This window comes from Typopeltis vanoorti, chromosome 11 (genome assembly GCF_054136105.1).
Source record: "Typopeltis vanoorti isolate ZY-2024b chromosome 11, IOZ_Tvanoo_1.0, whole genome shotgun sequence".
In the NCBI taxonomy this organism is placed as follows: Eukaryota; Metazoa; Arthropoda; class Arachnida; order Uropygi; family Thelyphonidae; genus Typopeltis; species Typopeltis vanoorti.
Window position 1 is genome coordinate 72,697,815 of NC_143559.1, and position 20,084 is coordinate 72,717,898.

Below are 20,084 nucleotides of genomic sequence, written 5' to 3' on the forward strand. Positions count from 1 at the left end.
CCACAATTTGACTTTGTTGAAACTGCAGGTTTTAAAATTGACACTGGAAATTTCAGTATCAAAAGATTAGTTGAACTTTTCTGAAGATTTTCTCACAATTTTAGTAGAACAAACCAATTTATATGCTTTACAAAATATTGAGCAAAACCCAGATCAAAAAGAGTCGAAGAATTTCAAACTGGAAAGCAACAGACATACCTGAAATGAAATTATTTCTTGGACTTTTACTTCATGTGGGTCCTTGTAATTTACCGTCTATTGAGCATTATTGGAGTACAAATCAACTTTACGATTTGCCATTTTGGCGCTCTAAAATGAGCCAAAATCGATTTCAAATTTTATTGTGTCATTTGCATTTTGCAGATAATTCTCAAACAGCTAATGATAAATTGCACAAATTAAGACCAGTCCTAGATCATTTTAATAGTGTAATGCGAAATAGATACACACCAGATAGAAACTTATGTATTGATGAGTCAATAGTGTTGTGGCATGGTAGACTGGTGTTTCGGCAATACATAAAAACAAAAAACATAAATATGGTGTGAAATTCTATGAACTGTGCGAATCGAATGGATTAGTGATAAAAATAAAAATTTATACGGGAAAATCTGAATCCTCTTTAGCGAAAATGGGTCACACGCATATGATGTTGTATTCCACTTGATGGAAGAATATTTAGACAGGGGTTATGCATTGCATATGGACAATTTTTATAATTCTGTAGCTCTGACAGAATTGCTTACCGACAGAAAAACATACATGTGTGGAACGCTGAGAAATAATAGGAAAAACAATCCACCAGATGTTATTCAGAAGAAACTAAAGAAAGGGGAATTTGTCTGGCAAAGATGAGGTCCTGTTGTAGTCAGCAAATGGAAGGATAAGAGGGAAGTTCTTTCCATTTCAAATATGCACAAATTTGAAATGGTTGAAGCGCAAAATCGGAATGGTAAATTTCAATTAAAACCAAATATCGTTAGGGATTATAATTTGGGTATGTCAGGCACCAGTCTTTCTGATCAAATGCTTTCATACTATTCCACCTTACAAAAGACAATTAGATGGCCAAAGAAATTGGCAATATGCATTTTTGAAGTATACATTCAAAATGTGCATAAATTTTATAACATGATTACTGGAAATGCAATGAGTGCATTGAAATTTAGAGATCAATTTATCTCAATTTTTGTTGGAATGGATGAGCTTACAGCATCAGAGAATATCAGGAGGAATCGGGATTTTCATTATTTGGAAATTTTACCACCAACAAAAAAAAAAAGAATCGCCTGACACAAAACACATTATTATTGTCCTGTTTGCCAGGAAAAACCACCATTGTGCATGGAAAATTGTTTTAAAATGTACCATTCTTAATTTGAATAAATTGTTTTTTTATTTTACTGAATGCTTTTTTATTTTATTGATTGGTTTTTATTTTTATTGATTTTATTAGTTATAAATTGATTTACAAATTACATGTTATACTACGGATTAACTCGCATTTGGCATAGGTGACTGGTAATCAATATACAAGTATATTCGTAGTTGGCTTCTGAGGCACATATGTAATATACTATAATTTAGTTGAAATTATTTCCCTTCTACCAAGCCCCCAGACATGCTCTCTGCTTTATTCAGAATCCAAGGGTCCAAATTAAGGTAATTATACTAAGGGATAACTCGTGTTTGGCATAGGGGGTCGGTAAATTGACATACAAGTATACTTGTAGTTGGCTTGTGAAGCTCATATACAAACTACGAGTATACTCGTAGTTGGCAGCGAACATGTTAACTCTGTATGAGAGCTAACTCACCTTTGGTTGAGAAGCCATGATAAAGGTTCTTCATTATTTATGAATGAGTTGTAAATATGTAATATATTTCAGCTTAGGCAATAGAGATACTGCATATAATAATTTCTATATTCAGTCAGATTCCCTGTTGCTAACCAGTGTTTTATCACTTTGACACAAGGCCTATAGAAGTATACCATGTATGGGTTGGAATCAAAACAAAGTAATCTGTTGACATCTGTCAAAGAGACAGAATATAGAAACAACCACTATGAGATACTGGCTGAAGAGTCTTTGAGAGAGGTTGTCAGTGAACTGAACTTCCCTCTTCTGAACAGCATCAAGAATTTTTAAAGAGATTTTAGATGCACCATCCTAAATGGAGCAATATCCAAAGTTTTGGTGGATTTGGGATTTTTGTAGGGTAAGTAGCTGGACAGATGATAAGTGACATCTTAAATGAAAAAGGATGCCAAGCTTTTTTGAAATCCAAAGAGGATATAAAAGTGATGTGATTATGCCAAGAAAGGCTAGGAGTAAGAGTCAGTCTGAGAAGAGAGATCTACTTTGACTGTTAAATCCAGCATTATCAACAGTAAGGAGAGAAGAATTAATGTTCTGGAAGCATTGAAGGTGATCAGGTTGTTATTGCCCTATTGAAGGATGGTGTGAAGATCAGTATTTAGAACACTGATTGTAATGACCTTGGGGCTTGAAATGTTTGAACACTGCATGGTTTGTCTTATGAGTAGGATGAGTGGAGAGTACTGTCCACAGTCAAAACTGCAGATGGGATTTCAGGTCAGTGAGAGGTCATTTTTATAGAAAGACGGTGGGTGAAATAACAGAGCCCTAAATAACTACCTGTATGGCTTGGAAATGGCAGTGCAAAAGCAAACGTTTTTCCAGACCTTTCCATGTCATTGGTCCAGAGGTGATGTAAGGAAGGAGATTCACTAATTAGTTCATTACTTGAATATATTTTTATACAATGCATATCCAGAAAGTAAGGTCCAGTCAAGAATTAAAACTGGTAGAGAAGAAAAAAAAAAATTATGTGTGTGTGTGTGTGCGTGTGTATATATATATATATGTAGAAAGTTTTTTACCTTGGGTATAATATGTGTTAAAGATACCAAGTTATTTTAAACCTGGTTTTTACTCCATTTCCCAAGTAAGCAAACAGACAAATAAGTCAAGTTTGCGCCTGCATGTAATGCAAGTCTAACTAACCCGTAAAGTAGTACAAGTCTAGGAAACTCGTGGTAAAGTTGGATAAGCTCTGATCACTATTCTTAATATTTACCCTTAATGCAAAGCCATCTCCTTGAGGAGATGTATGATGCTATGCGTTAAAGGCAAGGGGCCACTACCCAGACCGGTTTCGACCTTTATTGAGGTCTCATCAGTGGGAACCAGGCTAAAAAATACCAAGGTTAAGTAATACAGAGCTTATAAGTATTTTACCAAAACAAGTTACCAAAAGGTGCTTTGACCTTATTAAATAAAAATCTCAGGATGAGAGCTAGATGTAGAAAGTTTTTTACCTTGGGTATAATATATGTTAAAGATACCAAGTTATTTTAAACTTGGTTTTTACTCCATTTCCCAAGTAAGCAAACAGACAAATCATCATCATGGTACAACATGATCACGTGTCATTCTAGCTAGAGAATTGTTATACAGAATGCAGTTATACAAGCCCTTTCCAATGCACACTATTTTCATTAGTTAAATTGAGACAAACATGAAAAGTCTGCTCCTGGAACAACTCGTCCTCAGTAGAATTGAAGATGGAAAAGAAACAGAGCTTCATTTTTTCTTCTTTGGAGAAATATGCTATTACTTGTTTTTGCATCTTAAAATACTGTACTTTCATTTTCCTTCTGGCTTCCTCTATCTCTTCCCCCTTCAAGTTTATATTAATTACCTCTTTGGTAGCCTTCTCTCTTACATTCATTGTGTACATTACCTTCAGTTCTTTTGGTGTTGTTTTTTTTATATATATAATTTTTTTTACACTTATTTGTAATTTGTTTCTTATTTCATCATTTCATATTCTATGCATTCTTGTATACCCTTTTATTGCTAACAAATTGCTAAAACTAATGTAGAGATATGAAGTTGACTGTTTAAATGGATGGAAGGATAATTTGGGAAGGAGAGGTTAGTTTTTTGCAAAGCAGGAATGTATTTCATGCTGTTTTGTTTACACGATATCTTGAAGAACTTCCCAACAAAAATGAGGCCCCACTCCCATAAATATAAGGAAAGAATTGCTGATGATGGTGGTGGATCCTGTCTTCATTTCTGTTATGCTGTGGCGAAGTTATTCCATCCTCCCTAATAAAAATAGCACAAGTCTTAAGCCAGTAAAGAATATTGTTCAGCTGAGTTCCAAATGTCTAATCAATCTCACCTGTTATTCATTATCTGGTATTTACATGGCTATTAAGTTAACTTGCTTACAAATAATACTTATTTAAAACTTCCATCACAATAAGGTGAGGATTGGACATTTGTTTATAATCTCTAATTGATCCAACATTTTCCCTTACGAGCTATGGGAGGTCTTTTTCTACTTATTTAACTTTGATGCTTAAATAATTCTGAAATATCATGCTTATTTGTGTAATAAGATACACAGTATGATTTTAAATAAAATGCAAATGCTTTTATTATTATTCAAAAGAATTTGTACTGTTTATTTATTTATTTATTATTATTTTTGTAGCTTAATGAATTTGTTTTCATGGAGTGGCCTTGTAGATATGGATTATGTGATATCTGATTTATTCAAAGTACCTAACATCCAGGTTAGTATTTGCATCATGTATTGTTATTAAAAGTGTGTGCCTTGTGTGTGTGAAAGAAAGGACGGAAGGATGGAGAAAGATGCTTTTCTACAGTGAATTTAGAATGAGCTCAATTTTTTCCCCCCTATTGTAAATGATAGATTTGCTATGATATGTAGAAATTTTCTGAAACAGAGTCTCATATTGCGCCTGAATTTAAAACAGTGATAGAAATAGCAAAGTCCCCACTCTCGAGCCAAAGGCAAAATTTTATCTGATATTAAATCTTAATTTATATTAAAAGATAGTTTAAAAGACACCTGGTTGTGTAATTTTAGAAGTTAGGGATAAAAGATATTTGGAGCCAAACTTGATGAGCCAAAATGTACAATAAGAGAAAGGTGTTGAGGATGGCACTCAGTTATGCAAACTTGCATATAAATACATTCAACAGCTGAAAAGTAAACATGAATGTTATCAGTAAACAATGAAGATGATGAATGAACTTTAGATTTTAAATTAAAAATTTTGGAAAATTAAAAATTGAAGAACAAAAACTAGTAAAATATATTGTATATAATTTACTAGTAAAGTATATTGTATAAATATAAAAAGTATATTTCCTGTTTTATGGGAAAACATTGTCAGATGATAAACAGTGCAAAACTGACTAATACAAATCCAACTTACCACCATCACATCATAACATACAATTTCTGTATACAGAAATTTTATATTGTGATTTGTATTGTATTAATTCACTTCAAACAAAGAGCAAAATTACTTAAAAATATAACAAAACAGGCCTACACATTTTAGCATTCGGGCATTTTAATTGTTAGCATATCCTTATGGTACAGATAGTGATTTTCAACTTGCTATCTTTTTTGACTTATGACATGATCACGGGAATGTAATCCTTGTAAGTTGAGGACTGACTGTACTATTATTACATCAGTGATTTATTGATGCTGATATTTTTCTAGTTTAATCTATTGGTAAAATTATAACTCTGACACACACACACACACACAGGCACTATACTAAACATTAGAAACAATTCAATTTGTAACAGATGCAAAATTAATGTCCTAGCAAGGTGCCCTCTATGGGCCAGTTAACTGTAAAGTTAATTTGGAGAAGTCATGCTGTCTGATCTCAGAATAATTGTCTCCCAAATCTTTAACAAATTAATGCAACCATATTTATTGAGGGTGGGTATATGCTTCATAGCAGATGCTGATTCTCAAAATAGTATTTCAGACCTATAGCAACTTCTGTGTAAAACCAATTTCTTCTTCCATTTAATCATATGTGAAGGAGTATCCAGATCATTGTCTGCCAGTCGCGACTTCCCATAAAAATGATCACGGATATAATTTTTGTGTTCTATAAGGCAGATGTTAACTGATCTACATCTGTCTAAAGTAGGCCAGACTGCAGGCACATGGAACTTTATACACTCCAGGAAATGCAAGAGGATGAGAGTCGATCTTTATGAGAACAGAAGGTAGTTGCATAAGTGGTTTGAAAATGGCATGGAGGTCATATTTGTAGAGAACTTTGACTATCTTTTGTGCCCTTAATGAATGGGATTGGAATAGTTTTGCTGTTATCCTGTGTATTAGTTGCAGGAGAGAAGGGGATGCATGTAGTATTTTATTTATTTTACACGGGCTGTAGCTATTAGCTAAAAAAAAAGGTATTACAAAGGTCACTGAGCTCAGTTTCTAGATACACTAGTGACAAAACTTCCTAATGGCTCATTATCCTTTTCTATTTACAGAAAATCCACACATACAGAAAGGTACTTATATAAGCAATCACAACAGTATGAGGGTGGTCTGAAAGTTCTCAACCTTGACCATAGATGGCAACACTATCAACAAATTTTTTTTTTTTTCTAAGTTGGTACATCTGTCATAAGCATCCATGTGAAATTGCAAGTCATTCTATCAAGTAGTTTGTTTTATACAGCTGTCTGAAGCAAAAGTGTTGTCTGTATCCCTTGAAACGAATAAAATTGATTATCATGCAGTTAGAAAATTCTTTGTAAAAGAAGGTTTAACGCCAAAAGAAATTCATTTGAAGTTCATAAAAGTTTATGGGCACTCTTCTCCTTTGTTTTTGACAATTAAGAAATGGGCTGCCAAGTTTAAACGTGGCCATACCAGCCTTCAAGATGATCCACGTGAAGGACGTCCAAAAAGTGTAACAAGAAATCATTGATTAAGGTGCACGATATAGTATTGGATGACCAGTGAGTCAAAGTGCATGAAATTGCTGAGACTATAGGCATTTCAAAAGAATGTGTAGGATATATTTTGCATGAAGAATTGCAAATGAAAAAGCTTTGCGCAAGATGAGTGCAGTGCTTGCTCACAGCAGATCAAAAACGCACTCGCATGAAAATCTCTGAACAGTGCTTGGAGTGTTTTAACAAGAATAAAACTGATTTTGTGTGTCAATTTATCACTATGGATGAGAATTGATTCACCATTACACACCAGAATCCAAACAGCAGTCAAAATAGTGGACAGAAGCCAGTTGTTCAGCGTCAAAGAAGACAAAGTCGGTTCCATCGAAAGGTCATGGCATTGGTGTTTTGGGATGCTAAAGGCATTTTATTTATTAATTATCTCAAAAAGGGGAAAAGAATAACCGGGGAATATTATTCCAATCTTTTAACCAGACTAGACAAAAAAAATTCGTGAGAAAAGATCCTGGTTGCAGAAGAAAAAAAAATCATCTTTGATCAAGACAATGCACCTGCCCACAAAGGTGTTTTGGCAATGGGAAAATTAAGGGATCTGCACTATGAATTTTTGGAACATCTGCCCTATTCTCCAGATTTGGCTCCCTCTGATTTCTGTCTCTTCCCAAAAGTAAAACTCTTTCTCGCTGGTCAGCATTTTTCTTGGAATCAAGAAGCGATTGCAGCTGTAGAGGGGTATTTTGCAGATCTTACTGAGAACCACTACAGGGTCCTGTAATGGTGGGAGCATTGCTGGATTAAATGTATTAGTCTTAAGGGAGATTATGTGGAAAAATAAAAATAATTTTTAAATTATAAATTTGTTTTTTCATTGTTAGGCCGAGTACTTTTCAGACCACCCTCGTATGCCATCCTCAAAACACTTACCAAGTCAGGGCTATTTGTTCAAATGGTACAGCCATTAAAACTGAGCTCAAGAGACCTTTGTAACACCTTTTTAGCCACAGCTATAACCCATGTGAAATAGATAAAATACTACATGCATCCCCCATCCCTTGTGCAACCAACACACGATCATAACAAAAAACTAGTCCAATGGTATTTATTAAAGACACATCAGAAAAGATTGATAAACTTCTCTATAAATATGATCTCCATGATACTGACCACTCGTGCAGCTGGCTACCTTCATGTGCTCTCCTAAAGATCCATCTCATCCTCTTGCAATCCTCTCATCCTTGAGTGTATAAAGTTCTTTGTGCCTGCAGTTTAGCTACTTTGGACAAACTGGTAGATCAGTTAACATCTGCCTTAAAGAACACAAAAATTACATCCATGATAATTTTTATGGAAAGTTGGGACTAGCAGACAATGCTTTGGATACTTCTGCACACACGATTAAAAGACTGTTTTTTGAATCGGCATCTGCTATTGAATGACTCCTCCAACATCAAAAAGTATAATTCCATTAAACTGCCAGAGATTCTGGGAGCAGTCATTCTGAGACCAGATAGCCTGACTTCTCCAAATTAACTTTATGGTTAACTAGCCCATAGAATATGCCTTGTTAGAACATTAGTTCTGTGTCTGTTACAAATTGAATTGTTTCTAATGTTTTAATGTAGTGCCTATGTTGTCACAGTTAAAATTTGTGATCTTAAGATGCTGGGTAGAAAACCAGTGAAATAATTAGTAAATTCAATAAATTAACTTATATTGTCATTTTGTCTAGGCTGAAGTTTTCTTCCTAGTTGTTATTATTGACTTTCCACCAGATATGTTTATTTCAGCTGACAATGGCAAGGCTCCTTGAATTTCTTTACTCTCTGCCTAACTTATGTGTAGTGCTACTATCAATGTGTTTGAAAGGTTTGTTGGTGTGTTTATAAGGAAGACAGCTGGAGCACCTGTTTATTTATTTAATTCTATCTGTATATAATAAATTTTGTTTGTTTGCTAAGACTTAATGTTTTCACATCACGATCAGTGTTGTCAGTGTGGCATTAAATTTTCTCAAGTTTTACAGTATGGCAGTTAACCATCATCTGGTACTCTGCCATTACCTCATAATGCACAATTTTATTTTTGATTTTTTAGATCAAGTTGAGACATTGGCTAGCCAAACTGTATTAATTCAACAGTATTTTACTGCTGAGTTCTTGCAGCTTTGGTACTATAAACATTCAATTTTTATGATAATGACATCCATGTAAGATTATAAACCTGTAACACATCAGTATCATAGATGCTTTGAGACTAAACATTTCAGTTTTTATGATAATCACATACATGTAAGATTGTAAAGCAACCTATAACATTAGTACTGTGGATTGTCTGGGATTGAGTGTCAGATGATCCATGAATTTGTTCTATTTTTTTATGAAGTAACTCCAAGCCTTATTAAGGAAGATAGTGGTTTCTTAAGGAGATATGCCACCACTCAACATTCAGATACTTTAGTACTATGAACTTTTTGCATTTACAAATTAAAAATACATCATTATTTTAAAAAGTCAAGTATCACACATTGTCACAGATGGCATCAAACACACCGAACTAAATTGACTCATTTGCAGGATGCAGAATATAGCACTTTCATACATGCATCAAAAACACAAAAATTTGTGTTTCTGTTACAAAAGAATTTCAAATGAAATTCACAGATAAATAAAAATCATTTATCTGTGAATGAAGTGTAGTTTATGCTGTTGTGCATATAATAGTGTTATTAGTTTTCAGTAATACCATGTATTCTGTATCACATATAAAAGTTAGTAATTGTGATTGTATGAGTGCATGTATCTGTAGAAATATCATCCTGGGGTGACTTCATTGTGAACTTTGAGTAGAATTATTTTCATTGGTGGGCTCTTCATTTTTCTCTCTCTCTCTCAAAAAAAAAAAAAAAAAAAAAAAAAAAAACCTTTATCTCAAAATGCTAAGGACTAATCTATTTTTTCAGGAATCAAGAATGAGCAGCAGGAGTGCTTAAGGGTCAAATCTGTATAACTGAGAGGAGACTTCCACATAGCCTTTAAAGGAATGCGGAGAACCGACCAGGGCTTCTGACCTAATGTCCAATCCTCACCTTCTCGTGGTGCACCCTGTTGGGTATTTACCTGGATGCTGAACGAACGAGGATGGGCTGGCAATTTGAGATTTAATTGCCAGCCCATTGTATTCTTATTGGCTTAAACCAATATACAAAATGATGGTACATCATGACAAAATTTCATGCTGGCTAGAGCGTCGCCAGGTTAAACAAGGCCCCCCCCCCCCGTTGTTTTCGGAAGGGAACCAGAGCGAACAGCGAAAAGTCAGCTACTGGAACAAATCTGAAATCACACCCCAAATCAACATCACCAGAGTTAAAGATTGGTACTATCAACATAAGAAGCCTGAATGGCAAAGAAATGGAGCTAGCTGAGGAATTAGATTAGTACCAGGTTGACATAATAGGGGTGACTGAAACAAAAAAAGACAAAAACTGGTGAGATATTTCTTAGCAATAAATACAAAATGTTATATTCAGCAAATGACAATCAAGGAAAAGAAGGAGTAGCTATAGTATTTAACACAAAATACAAGGCTAATCTTCTTGAATGGCAGACAGTCTCAAGTAGAGTGATGTGTGGCAAATATGAGAATGGGGAACTGGACAATGAGACTTATTTGTACCTATGGTCCCACAGAGAAGGTTCTACTAAGGTAGAAGTGGAAGAATTTTTTGATGCTTTAGAAAAAGCAACTGACACAATGAAAAAGGAAAAGTTGGTCCTTGTTGGTGATCTAAATAGCAGAGTAGGAAATGATTGTCAGACATACAAAAATATTTTGGGAAAATTTGGAGAAAAGAGCAAAGTTAATAATAATGGCAAATACCTATCGGATTTCTGCTCAGGACATTGTCTGGTTATTACTAACACCATGTTCCAACATAAAAATGTGCACAAATTCACATGGAGAGAAGAGGCAAAGAATAAGAAAAGTCTCATTGACTATGTTATTGTTGATAGTGATGTTTTCTCCCTGGTGCAGGACAGCAGAGTGTACAGAGGATTTGAAATTTGAAGTGATCACTATTTAGTCTTGAGCAGGATGAAATGGAATTTCATATTGAAAAGAATAACATGTAAGAAAGTTTTGAAGCAAATAAAAGTTGAGCAGCTCTCAGCTGGGAACTGTAGACTAAAATACACAAAGATTATTGAATTAAAAATGAAAGAGTTTGAGAACAGAAACCAAACATTGGAGATTCAATGGCAAGCCTTTTAAAAAACCCAGATTGATTCAGCCAGAGAGGCATGTGGTGAGGTTGTCTGCAAGAATAGAAAAATCAGAACTCCATGGTGGACACAGGGAGTTAAAGAGGCAGTGAAGAAAAAGAAGAAAGCATATCAAAAGTTCCTGGCAAATAAGTCAGTTTACAGAGACAGAATACAGAGACAAATGTAAGAAAGCGAAACACTGTGTAAAACTAGCTAGACAAAAGTCATGGGAAGACTTTGGCAAGAACATAGAAAATAAATATCAAGGTGGTAAGATATTCTGGAGGTTGTTGAAGAAGCTTAGAAATGGAAGAAAGAGTGTTGTAAAAGGAGTTAGAGATGATAAAGGTGACATGAAAACAGGAGAAAAAGGTATCCTTGAAGTATGGAGTAATTACTTTGAAAAACTGCTAAAAGATACGAGCAGTGGTAAAAAAATACTGACCATGCATGCAGTCAGGAATACATATCCATACATGAACTAGAAAAAGCCATCAAAGGTTTGAAATGTGGAAAGGCAACAGGAGTAGGTGATTTCGACCAGAAATGCTGAAGTATGGTGGTATAAAAGTCTTACAGTGGCTGCACTGCATAGTTCAGAAAGCCTGGACAGAGGGACGAATTCCCGATGATTGGAGTAGAGCTCTAATAGTACCCGTATATAAAAAGGGAAATAAAACTGAATGTGAGAATTACAGAGGCATTTCATTACTGCGTGTTCCTGGTAAGATATATGCAACTATAGTTGAGAAACGGTTGTGAAGAATTGTGGAAGAAAAGCTTGGTGAATAACAAGCTGGATTCAGGCCAAATAGAGGCTGTCAGGATCAGATCTTCACTTTACGACAAATAGTTGAGAAAGCATGGGAATATAACAAAGATCTATACTTAAGTTTTATTGATCTGGAAAAGGCATATGACAAGGTGCCAAGAGAGAAGCTATTCAATACGCTACAGTTATATGATGTCAATGGGGCATTATATCAAGCAATACTTAGTCTTTATTTGAGTTGTAAGTCAGCAGTTAGAATTGAAGGAAGTACAGGAAGATGGTTTAATGTTAAATCTGGTGTGAGACAAGGATGTACATTATCCCCTCTGTTATTCATTATCTATATGGATCACATTATGAAGAAAAGTGGTATTAAATGTGATACCAGAATTGGAGATGTTAATGTCAGCTCTTTGCTTTATGCAGAAGATGCTATACTTCTAAATAAATCCGCTACAAGTTTGCAAGATTCCCCGACTAAATTGAATAACTGTTGTAATAGATATGGTATGAAGGTCAGCATTAAAAAGACAAAGACAATGAAAATAGGTAAAATTGTTGAAAATGTCAACTGTGTTGTGAACGGGGAACCTGTGGAACAAGTAAACGTTTCACAACAGAATCAACAAAGCTGGTATGGTAGGCAGTCAATTGAATAAATTCATATGGAATAAGATAGAAATTAGTCGGGAAAACTAAATTAGCTGTATACAAGACAGTGTTCAAACCAGTTTTAACTTATGGATCTGAGAGCTGGGTCAGAAGTAAAATAAAACACTTGACCAAAGACTAGAGACTGCAGATATGAGAGTCCTGAGCAAGATTAGAGGTGTGAACAGATGGCATCAATGGAAATATCATATTAAAAACGAGGATATTAGGAAAGAACTTGACATTGTCAGCATTCAGGAATGCATTAGCAGAGCTAATCTCAGGTGGTATGGTCATTTAAATAGAATGGGTGAGGAAAGATTAGCAAAGCAAGTATTCTCTGCCAGGTTGGCAGTAAAACGACCCAGAGGAAGACCAAGATATAGGTGGATTGATACGGTACTAAGTGCCTTAGCCTATAGAAATATAAGATATGATAATGTTGGAATCTTGACAAGTAACAGACTGATTTGAAAAAAAAAAAATTGTAGATAGGAAGTTAGTAATGATCTTGTTCACCCCTTGAGGATACATATCAGGAATTTGATGATGATGATAATGAAGAAGAATGAGCAGAAACTTTGGTTTCTTCATATGTGGATATTTTCTAGCTAATTATAGATTTGGTTGCAGTTATATAAACACTTCTAAATTTCTCTATTAATGTTTCGACTTCTTCAGAAAATGCCAAGACTAAGTGCATCACTTCTTTTTTTCATATTGAGAATACTATTGTTGGTAGTTTATTCAGTGGTGTTGTAGCAAATTGCAAAGTAAATGAATGCATAATTTTATCTCTGTCTTGTAACTTTTATTTTTTCTCTTTATGTAATGATATTCATGTCTAGTTAGCCTGTATTTATTGAATAGTTTTTGTGATAATAACAAATTAACTGCCTGCTTTTGAAAGAATTCAAGAGCTTTAACTATGTTTTTTTGTCTCTGAACTACTTAACTCTAGAGGTGTGAATTGAAAATATATTTCCCCTCTTCCTACTCCTCTTATATTGTTTGCATAGTAACATGCTACTTCATAATTTCATCATTATTAAATTCCTGATATGTACCCTGAGTGGGGTGTACAGGATATTATGATAGTACTACATGAAAAAGTTACACCATTACTTTCCAATCAACAATTTTAATCCAAATTAATCTGTAATCTATCAAGACTCCAACATTATCAAATCTTATATTTCTGTTCTTTTAAGGCTCTATTGTATCAATTCACCTACATCTGCAAAGAACACTTGTTTCATAAATCTTTTCTCTCCCATTCTGTTCAAGTGAACATGCCATCTGACATTAGCTTTACTAACATATTCTTGAATGCTAACAATGGCAAGTTCTTTCCTAATATCCTCATCTTTAGCGTGATACTGCCATTGATGTCATCTGTTCACTTCACTAATCTCTTTCAGAACTCACATATCTCTGGTCTCGAGTCTTTAATCAAATGTTATTTTTAACCCAGCTCTCAGATCCATAAGTTAAAATTGGTTTGAACATGGTCTTCTATACAGCTAAATTAGTGTTTTGACTAATTTCTTTCTTATTCCAAATAAATTTATTCAGATGATTTCCTACCATACCATACATGCCATCATCATCAAATTCCTGACATGTACGTTCAAGGATATGATAGTAGTACATGAAAAACTTGCATCACCACTAACTTCCTATCTACAATTTTCACCCAAATCAATCTATTACCTGTAAAGACTCCAACATTATCATATCTTATATTTCTGTCTTCTAAGGCACTTTTTACTCTATCAATCCACCTATATTTTGGTCTTCCTCTGGGTCTTTTTCCTGCCAACCTGGCAGGAAAAATTTTGTTATACTTGACAAGAAATTATATTTTGTCTTGTTTTAATCGTTACCCAAGTGTAAGCAAATAAAGTTTGTGCATGAAGTATCTTTATAACTAGTCTACTTGTATATAGATGCTGTTGACTTGTACTGGATTTATTTAAAGGATAACATTATCTGCATAAAGCAAAGAGCTAAGATAGACATCTCTGATTTTGATGTCATGTTTAATGCCACTTTCCTTCATGATGTGATCCACATAGATGATGAATAACAGTGGAAATAGTGTATACACCTGATTTACATCTTGCCTTAGCTAATTTTGTATTAAATCATCCTGTATCTCCTTCAATTCTAGCTGCTGATTTACAACTTAAGTATGGACTATTCATTGCTCTATAAAATGTTCCAAAGTAGCTGTACTACTTTGAACAGCTTTCTCTTAGCACTTTTCATATGGCTTTGACAGATCTATAAAACTTAAAATATAGATCTTGTTATATTCCCATGATTTTTCAACTGTTTGTTTTAAAAAATAAATAATCATGGCAACCACAATTTAGTCTGAACCCAGCTTGTTCTTTTCCAAGTTTCACTTTGACAGTTTTTGCTCTTCTACTCTTCTTCTTCTCAATACTCTTCTTCAGTATGCCTATAAATCTTATCTGAAACACAGTAAGTAAATTCCTCCGCAAGTCTCCTATTTAGTTTCTTTTTCATTTTTATAGATAGGTACTCCAATCATCTGAAATTCTACCTTCTGACCATGCCTTCTGAATTATGTAATGCAGTCATTATAAAACATTTATTCATCCCATATTTAAGCAGTATTTTTCTGAATATCATGTACTCCAGCTGCCTTTCTACATTTTGAGTTTTTGATGGTTTTTTCCCTACAATCTAGACTGCGTCCTTTGCGAATATTTTTCACCACCACGCTTTCACTACTTCTTTTTATTTATGTCTTTTGAAGTAATTACTCTAGATATTTATTATTATTATTATTATTATTATTCCTGATACCTCCAAGGAGTCCGAAGACTCATCGCGGGAGGACATCTTCAACTGTCTCTACACCTTACCTCTACTACGAATCAACGCCATCTACCGCCCACCTCCAACACCACCACAACTAGTAATTTTTGTCTGTAAATTGCGTGTGTTCTGAAGGGCCGATTTGTATGTATGCGGGATGAAAAACCCGAGTTTCCGGGAGAAAAAACCCTGCTACCTCCGTATGAGATCGGCTAACTCACCATCGATTGAAATCGACCAGATAAAGATTCCTCCCGTCGCGACGAGAATCGAACTTAGGCCTATTCCAATCGAAGGGCGCAATGTACCGTCGTTCTTCCAATTGCGCTACGGAGGCGCTTTAGAATATCTTCAGTTTTTGTGTCATCTATATCATCTCTGATTCCTTTTTATAGTACTTTTTTTCTTTATTTCTAAGCTTTTTCATTAGCTGCTGGTATATTTTCCCACCTTCCTGATATTCATGTACTATATTCTTACCAGTCTTCCATTGACTTTTGTTTAGCTACTTTTACACAGTCTTTCATTTTTTTCTATATTTACTCAGACTACATGGTGAGTTACTTGCTGGTCAATGTCAATATGCTTTCTTCTTTTCCACAACTGTCTCTTTGGCTGAATCAGTCAGTGTTTTCTTCAGAGTCTTCTACTGAGTCTCCAAGGTTTGGTTTTTGTTTTCAAACTTTTTAATTTTTTCTTTGAACAATATTTGTATATTTGAGCACAGTTCACCTCTGAAAGCTGCCTTAGCTTTGATATATATATTTAGAACTTTCTTACACATTTTCTTTTCAGTAAGATATTCAGTATGAAGTATTGCTATTGCAGTAATATAGTTAGGGTTCTCTCCATGTGAATTCGTGTATTCATAATGACTATTCCATATCCTGAACATAAATCTAGTGGATACTTTCTATCATTATTAGTTTTTCTCTTTTGTCCAAATTTTTCCAAAAAATTTGTATATTAGGTATGCATTTTCTATTCTACAGTTCAGATTTCTGACAGGGGCCAATCTTTTATCATCTGTCATCTAAAATGACTCATAAAAATTCTTCCACTTCTTCTTTAATAGAACCTTATTGGAATAAGGTTGTATTAAAGAAGTCTCATATCAAATAAGTCTCATTGTGCAATTCCTCATTTTGATGTTTGCCCACATCCCTCCACTTGAAATTACTTGCCCTCCAGCATTGTCTTTGTATTTAGTGGTGAATACTGTAGCCACTCCTTCCTTTCCCTGATCATTATTGCTGCAATATAACATTTTGTGGTTATTATTTTTAGGAATTGCACCTGGTTTTTTTAACACCAGTTATCAACTTGTGTTTCATCTGTTATATTGAAATTCAAAGAACACATGGACAACATTATAGAAATATGTCTCAATTGGAAATCTTTATATAAACAAGGTTTCATTTATTGTGAGATACATTTAAATTAACTGCAAATAATTTGTAATTTGTCCCTTAGCAAACACATTGTGTTGATTTTGGGACAAATTAATAATATGAGGTAGTTATAAAGGCATTCAGCACTCAACTGTCACTCCTTTTTGCATCATAAGCTTTTCTCTAGAGGAGTTTATAATGAATAAGAAGTGGAGGATTAGTCTGCATGTGGTTGCTGCACCTTTGTTTGACTGGTGTTGTTTATGTTAAAATGTTATCCACAGTCACTGTTTTCTGTAAATTTTATTATTTTTTTATGTTACCTGCTTTTCTGTAAACAAATGGATCTACAATAAAAAAAAAATTTCATTATCTTCTGTACCATATAAGGTATCATTGTTGTGTTCAAAAGTATCAGAATATTTTTTTTCTCTTAGACAGGTAAAATGGAGCCCATTATTTCAGCTCTTACAGAAGAAGAGGAAGAAATGTTTAAGAATATGATGAGAAGACTGCATCATATAGCTCGGGTGGGTGGGTTCTGTTTTCTCAGTTCACTTCTTTCATAATATACATTTTATGACTGTGATTTTTATCATTATATTTTTTCAAATAGATTATATTTGCTAATATGTTCTGTATTATCAAGTTTTGATATATTTATAGGTGTGTGTGTTCATCTATGTATAGAATTTGTAGAAAATATTTTTGCTTACATCTAATGGAATTTTTCTAATAGGGGAGAAGTAGAGAAATCCTTTAAGTCATTAAAGAAAACAACTGATATAAGCAAAAAAAAAACAAACAAACAAACAGCAAAGCAAAAAATGAATCCAGGCAACTTTAAAAATATTTGGGAAATTTTGGAGGAAGGAGCAGAGCTGATAATACAGAGTGGTCATTTCTAAAGCCACATTCCAGTGTAAAACTTTATGCTGGAATGTGGCATATTCATGGGTTCATCAGTTTACATGGAAATGGTCATATTGATTATGTTTATTGTTGATAGTGATATCTTCAGACTGGTTCACTATACAAGAGCATGCAGGGATTTGAAATAGGTAGTAAGTACCATTGTTTTTCTGCAAAATAAAAATTTATATTATATTGAAACAAAAAAATGTACAAAAATTTTAAAACAAATCGGTGTTTAAGTAGCTTTCATAGGTGAACTGTAGCCTAAATTATACAAATATATTGGGAGAAAACAATGAGTATACAGCAATCCCTCGATTAATGTGCTTAATGTGTTGTTTAAAATAGGCGCACTAATCAAATATAATAACCTATGGGAAAAAGGCAGAATTCGCTCCTCAAATTTCTTTTTTAACCCTTAATTTTTTTTAAAAATAAAATAATTAGGGTATAACTTAGGGCCTAGTTAAAGGAAAACCATGAAGCTGAAAGACAATAAAACATATTCAGAATATAAATTTATTATTCTACTTCTTAACAAAGAACTGCACTAACATTGTTCGGCAGTTATTCTATTTCTTTTTTTCATACAACTGACGATGTGGCCCTATTGCCTCTTCTACTACTCCTGCAAATTTTACTGCTTCTCCCTTCATCAGGGTCAGCCTCTAAGCATTGCTGCTTAAAAACTTCAATTGTACAAAAACTATTTTCAAAATGTTTCAGATTAAATTTTCTTCACATTTTTCAGGATCTTCCCACTGTGCATCTAAATTTAGCAGGCTGGAATCACTCAATTTCTCAGAATGAGATTTAATTAATTTAGATTCATTTTAAAAGTCTCAAAAATCATTTGCACAATGTGGAAGAATGTGCTTCCAAATGGCTCGCATATTGCTAGCAGTAATTTCATTTGACATTGCGAGTTTATAACCAGACTGAGATTTCTCTGATTTGGCCAGAAAAGTCTTGGAAGACATTCTCTTCCAAAAAAGGCCAGTTTCATCAACATTAAATATTTGTTGGTCACAATCGCCCATCCCTCCCTCTTCCACAATTTTCTTCAAAATCTCTGGATAATTTGCAGCCACTTCCTTATCTGCACTTGCAGCTTCGCCTGTGATTAGAACGTTTGTAGGCTGTCTTTTTTTTTGAAACTCTCAAACCACCCAGCACTAGTGTGGAATTCTTCTTCTTTTACATCATTGATAGCCCTTTCTTTCAAGGTTGTAAAGAGACTTAATGCTTTTGATTTAATAAGGTCAGTGCTTAGCGGGATCCATTTTTGGTTACAATCTTCGATCCATGTACAAAAAAAAAATCTAATTCAATCATTATAATACTTGGATTTCGAGTGGTCTGCATGCATTATGAACTTGAAGCCGCCTTACCTTTCTCTTTGTATTCAGCAGCTTTGCTTAAAATTGCTCTTATAGTTGATTCACCATTTTGGTGTTCTTTTCCTATCTTTGCTCTCAACTCACCTTGTTCAGTTTTCTTTATTCTTTCAAGTTTTTCTTCCAACAAGATTACTTCAAATAATTTTCTCACTTCCACTTTTTTGCTCACAATTCTTTTACTTGTGATAAAAGGTTGGGAAAATACTTTAAAATAAAAAAAGTAAAGAAAACAATTGCAAAGGAAGCACGAGATATGATCATCAAAATGCTATGTAATTAGCAGACGGCGTAATTTTGGTGGTAAATTTGGAACATAGTGTAGTATGCCATTAAAAAAAATAACTGTGTAAAATGTTTTAAATCAGTAACTAAATTATTTCATCCTGGTGAGTGATTTTTTTTAAATAGTTAGCCATAAGAAATGTATAGATAGAAATTTTTTAAAATCTGTAACATCTATTTTTAAGATGTATATAGGCACACCTAATCGAATTTGGGTATAGAAAAAAAAAGGCTCGCTAATCAAAAACGCACTAATCGGACACACATTAATTGAGGGATTGCTGTATTTCAAAACATGAACTCTGGATTAAAATTTTATAAGTTAATTTCAGTACTCACAAAAATCTGAAGAAACCACTGACTGATTCAGTCAGTGAAGTAATGCACTGAAATGGTTTTTCAAGAATGGTGGGGGGGGGGGGTCACAGTGGACTCAAGACTTAAAAGGACAGACAGTCTTAGACAAGAAAGAATCATATATGATATATTCATGGCAAGTAAGTCAATCTTAGAGAATAAGGAGAATAATGTAAGAAATCTAATTTATGTGTAAAAACTTCTAAATCATGAGAGGACTAATAAATATATAGAAGATAAATATCATGATGGTCAAAATTATTATTGCATAGGCACCTCCATGAAGTCCTAAAACATCTTGGGAGGCCCAAACTATCAACACAGTATCTATTGTACCATTGTACAACACAGTATCCTTGAAACCATTAGCAGACAAAGCACTTGAAACTGAT

At 33.9% G+C, this 20,084-nt stretch overlaps 1 protein-coding gene across 1 annotated transcript in view; it reads left to right on the forward strand.

Annotated features, from left to right (window-relative positions):
* LOC150101725 (proline dehydrogenase 1, mitochondrial-like) overlaps window positions 1-20,084 on the forward strand; it is a 234,074-nt gene that overhangs the window by 139,195 nt on the left and 74,795 nt on the right. Inside the window, exons 7-8 of the mRNA XM_090399897.1 lie at window positions 4,531-4,612; window positions 17,176-17,268. Coding sequence (XP_090256023.1) covers window positions 4,531-4,612; window positions 17,176-17,268 — 175 coding nt within the window. The remainder of the gene's footprint in view (window positions 1-4,530; window positions 4,613-17,175; window positions 17,269-20,084) is intronic.